At 52.1% G+C, this 4,875-nt stretch overlaps 1 protein-coding gene across 1 annotated transcript; it reads left to right on the top strand.

Moving 5' to 3' along the window:
* The first annotated feature begins 2,076 nt into the window (after positions 1 to 2,076).
* GPR150 (G protein-coupled receptor 150) lies at positions 2,077 to 3,938 on the top strand. Its single transcript, XM_077138708.1, has one exon. The coding sequence runs from the start codon at positions 2,077 to 2,079 to the stop codon at positions 3,364 to 3,366; it is 1,290 nt and encodes a 429-aa protein (XP_076994823.1). The 3' UTR covers positions 3,367 to 3,938.
* The last annotated feature ends 937 nt before the right edge of the window (positions 3,939 to 4,875 follow it).

The following is a 4,875-nucleotide window of genomic DNA, read 5'->3' as shown; positions in this document are numbered from 1 at the left end:
TTTAGAATAGGGGATGGTGGAGTGAGAATGAATGGAACAGGGGAGCCCTTTATTTTTTACCAGCCTTCTAGTTCTATTTAACTTTCAGAACAATGTGCATGTATTAGTTTTTTAAGAATTGGTTTTAAAAATGTTTCTTCAGCTCTTACAAAAGTTAAGTTCTGTGAATTATAATTTCACTTGTAGAATCTTGTTTCTAATGAAGAATGGATTATAGAATTATATTGAGGGCAAATATTAAATTGCTTTGATCAGGGGAATCATGAATTATTATGGGTTTTGCTCAGAGAAAGTTCCCCGGAAGAAGTATGTTTTAACCTGGAATAGTGTGCCTTACACACACACAAAAAGGAAACTTGGGAAAAACCCTCCAAAGTTTTTCACTGAGAAAGTGAAAATTAAACCAGGAGTTTAGTTTTTCAAAACTATCACCTCCCCTCTATCTTATATGTTCCACCAAGAAAGGCTATTTCTATATCTTCTCAGAGTTTTCTTGGGCTCCTATGTTGGCATAGGTTTAATAGTTTTTTTTCCTTGGGTGATGGATTTGTAGTCAAGGCCGTAACTTTTGCTCAAAGTTACCTAAAATGTTTCATGTATCCCTTAACTCATTAACTCAACAAATATTTACTGATACCTACTATGTGCCTGGCACCATGGCAGGGCACTGGAGATGTGTTGATGAAAATGACAAAGGTCTCTGGCCAAGGCACAACAAAAAGCTGGGGAAATGCAGGTCCTATGGCAACTGGCAGGACTGTCACCTGTATCCAACCAAACCCTCCCATCCAGTGCATCTTTAAGTTCCAAATGTTTCCCCAGCCTGAGAAACCCAAGCAGACTCCCACACCTCCCTGGCTCTGGGACCAGGGAAGCACAGGAAATTCTCCTTTCAATATGATTAATGTGGCGGGTGCATTCAAGACAAATTGATGCTCCCAACAGGAAAACTAAAATTTGTTTGTGAGGAGGTAGGTTTAAAATAAAAGAGACAGCCTTTAATCTAAACCATTTCCTGTGACTTGGATTGCTTTTTTAAAAATTGGCCGCCTTATCATCTTCTTAGTCACCTTCTCTAGGCTTATTGGAGGCGTAGTCCCTCCTAGCAACTTCCCATCTGCTGGAAAACGGAACCAAGAGAATGAGAAGCAGTGATGACACATGCTGCACTGGGTGGAAATATTAGGAGAAAAGCAATAAATGTGCTACCATTTGCATAAAACCTATTAATGCCCTCTTCACACTAATAAAATGAATTTTGCATCACCAAGAGAGCAGCTGTGATCCTCCGCTTACAGTAATGAGGAGTATTTGAAACAATCTGCAAACCACTACTACTTATAATTGCCAAGTAACATTGACTTTCGTTCCCTGCAGTAAAACGTTCTCAGTGCTGGCCAGAGGAAGACGCATCTTTTTCAAATATTCATCTATTAGGTTCTTCTCTTTGCTTTAAAACACTATGTTTCTTGTGTTCCTGTTTTTCTTGTGCTCCTGCAGATCCATGGCATTTCAACGCGGTTCCCCCCCCCCCCCCCGCCCCAATCAAAATTAGGTTGTTTTGTTTTGTTTTACTGGCAGTCGGGAAATCATTTTTGGGAGGTACAGTTCAGCCAGTCGCTTCCTCTGTCCTGTGGTGGTCCAGGGTCAACATCAGCCTTAGCAAAGTGACCTTCCACCCGGGCTGTGCTGTATGTGCAAATGACAAACGCGAAAGGTCCCCAGAACCAAGCGGCGAGGGCTGGGGGGGGGGGGGGGCGGGGAGGGGGTCGCGGCAGCGGATCGAGGGGAATCCGCCGGGATTAGAGGACCGGGAGACGCAGAGGAGAGGGTGGAGAATAGGAATCATGTGCGCTCCTCGATTGTACAACCCACATTTGAGTGACAAATCATGAGGACAACCTATAAAAACAACCAAACGCAAAGCTGCCGGACCCCATCTCCCTCTCCGCGTTTTCAACTAACTTTGGGAACTCGTCAGACCCGCGCCCCGCGCCTCCGCGTCTCCGCGCCTCCAGCGAGGTTTCCCGCGCCCCTCCCGCCTTCGGCGGTGCCTCCTCTTCCTCCGGGCTAAGGATGGAGGATCCCTTCACTCCCTCTCCTCTGCGGCCGGCGCCCAACCACTCCGAATCCAACTCTCTGGGCTGGGGTCTCAACCTGACTTCCGGCCAGGGAGTCGCCGCCCAGGGGCCGCCATCGCCCGGGCCGCACAGCCGCCGCGTCCGCCTGGTATTCCTGGGGGTCATCCTGGTGGTGGCGGTGGCCGGCAACGCCACGGTGCTGTGCCGCCTGTGCGGTGGCGGGGGGCCCTGGGTGGGGCCCAAGCGTCGCAAGATGGACTTACTGCTGGTGCAGCTGGCCCTGGCCGACCTGTACGCGTGCGGGGGCACCGCGCTGGCGCAGCTGGCCTGGGAGCTGCTGGGCGAGCCGCGGGCGACCGCCGGCGACCTGGCGTGCCGCTTCGTGCAGCTCCTGCAGGTGTCAGGTCGCGGCGCCTCCGCCCACCTCGTGGCGCTCATCGCCCTCGAGCGCCAGCAGGCCGTGCGCCGTCCGCTGAGCCCGCCGCTGCCTGCGCGCGCCCTCGCCGCCCTGGGCTGGCTGCTGGCTCTGCTGCTCGCGCTGCCACCCGCCTTCGTGGTGCGCGGGAGCGCCCCATCGCCGCCACCGCCCTCTGCGCCCCCCGGAGCCCGCGTCTGGCCCGGGGAGCGTCGCTGCCGGGGCATCTTCGCGGCCCTACCGCGATGGCACCTGCAGGTCTACACGCTCTACGAGGCCATCGCGGGCTTCATGGCGCCCGTCGCGGTCATGGGCGTCGCCTGCAGCCTTCTGCTCTGCGCCTGGTGGCACCGCCGGCCCCAGGCCTTGACGGCGGCGGCGGCGGCGCCCTGGTCGGCAAGCCCGGGCCGAGCCCCAGCGGCCAGCGCGCTGCCCCGCGCCAAGGTGCAGAGCCTGAAGATGAGCCTGGCGCTGGCGCTGCTGTTCGTGAGCTGCGAGCTGCCTTACTTTGCGGCCCGAATAGCGGCCGCGTGGTCGTCGGGGCCCGCGGGAGACGCGGAGGACGAGGGCCTGGTGGCGGCGCTGCGCGTCGTGGGGGTGGCCAACAGCGCCTTCAATCCGTTCGTCTACCTCTTCTTCCAGGCGGGCGACGGCCGGCTGCGGCGGCGGCTGCGGAGGCGCCTGGAAGCCGTCTGCTGCGCGCGGGAAGGAGTCGCGGAGGACGAGGGTCCTCGCGGGCAGCTCCACCGCCACCGCTGGCCCCACCCCCACTATCACCACGCTCGGCGGGAACGGCCGGAAGAGGGCTGTGTGCGCCCGCCCCCGCCGCGCCCTCGGCCGCTGCCCTGCTCCTGTGAGAGCGCCTTTTAGGTGCTTGATGGCCAAAGACAGAGCATTTGTCACCGCGGCTCAGACTTCGCGGAACGTGAAGTCCGCCGGTGTCTAGCTGGAGGATTGCACATAACTGGAAGGATGATGTTCGAGAGCGTTACACTGAAGCTGTCCCTTTCCTCCGTTCTCCTATTATATTTCCTTCTAATGCTTCCATTTCCCTGTTCTTCCCGTTTCTTTTCTCCCGTCCAGTCCTTCCTACATTTCCTCAGTTGTAGTGGAGAAGGAAGAACCTTTGGGAACTTGTAAAAACTGAGTCAAAGGCAAGAGTTCTTATCTCTGCAGTTCTGCTTCATGCTCCCGTAGAGTTGTGAATAGGCCATTTATTTGAGCTAAATTGCTAAGTTTTTGGTATCTGTTGTGTTATCATCTGTTCTTATGTATTTTGAATCGTGTTTAAATCATGTGTACCTTGGGGACCAGCGAGTTTACTTGTCTTTCGAGGAAGAAAATCCCCACGTTGAGGAGACTGGAAATTGTACCAGGGATGCTGTCAGAAATGTAATCATGCTGTCACTCGAGAGCCACAGAGTGTTTGTAAAATAAAAACATTTCCCACAGAGCAATTAGTGTTTTCTCACACAGTAATGCGTTTTCTCAGAAGAAAATCAGCATGGCCTTATTTCTAGTGTAGCTCTCAACTCCATTGAAACTGGGATTGCAGGAACTAGACATAAAAGTTTCCCTTGGTCCCTTTCAAATATGCCCCATTTCTGTAAGAAATCGTCTCTAAGTCCAGACCTGCCTCTACAGCCTCGAAGCTGTGCCCATGGAGGGGGTGGGTATCTCTCAGCAAAAAGTCCCCAGCAAACTAGAGAAAGGACATGCCATGGTGGTACATCTGGGTGGGGCTCACTGTCCCAGATGGAGCCCCTTGGAAGTTTCGAGCTAGGAAGGAAGCTAAAACCTCAGAATGCTAGGAGAAAATATAAAACTTGAGAAATGAAAGTGATGCTTGTTGGTGTGGATTGCTTGGGAACAACGTCAAGAAGCAGATTTAATTGGCGGCCTCTTCCTCTTAACTGTCCTTGGTTCTAGAGAAAAGTGGCAGCACTGAACAATATACCCAAGTGTTTATCCCTGGCTCTCATCTGAGAATCTGCAAGTTTTCCATTACAGTGATTCCTGTTGATGCACAAATGTGGAGCTAAGATGAAGAGAAGAGAAATGGTTGACAGAATTTTGCTTGTAGAGCCAACACTCTCCCAAGGCAGGCAACTTTGTTTGTCACTGATGTATTGCAAACTCTTAGATTCATGCTTGATATCTAGTAGATACTTGATACATATTTGTTGAATAACTTATCACATAGGCAAGCATTGACTGGATAAAGAGACATATAAAAGGAAACCTCATTAAGCTTGCCTTATCATCCTCCAAAATTCTGAAGACAGATGTTAGAGAGCTATAGGTTTCCCTTCCTCTGTTTCTCCCTACCCTGCTGAGGTTGCTATAGGAAGCAAAATAGTAAGTCAGTCTAAGAAAGAA

This window comes from Tamandua tetradactyla, chromosome 21 (assembly GCF_023851605.1).
Source record: "Tamandua tetradactyla isolate mTamTet1 chromosome 21, mTamTet1.pri, whole genome shotgun sequence".
Taxonomy (NCBI): Eukaryota; Metazoa; Chordata; class Mammalia; order Pilosa; family Myrmecophagidae; genus Tamandua; species Tamandua tetradactyla.
Note: the sequence above shows the minus strand (reverse complement) of the source record. Positions and strands in the feature narration are given on the sequence as shown.

Excerpts from the sequence above, each read along its gene's own strand:
- GPR150 (XM_077138708.1), top strand. The coding sequence starts at position 2,077 with ATGGAGGATCCCTTCACTCCCTCTCCTCTGCGGCCGGCGCCCAACCAC.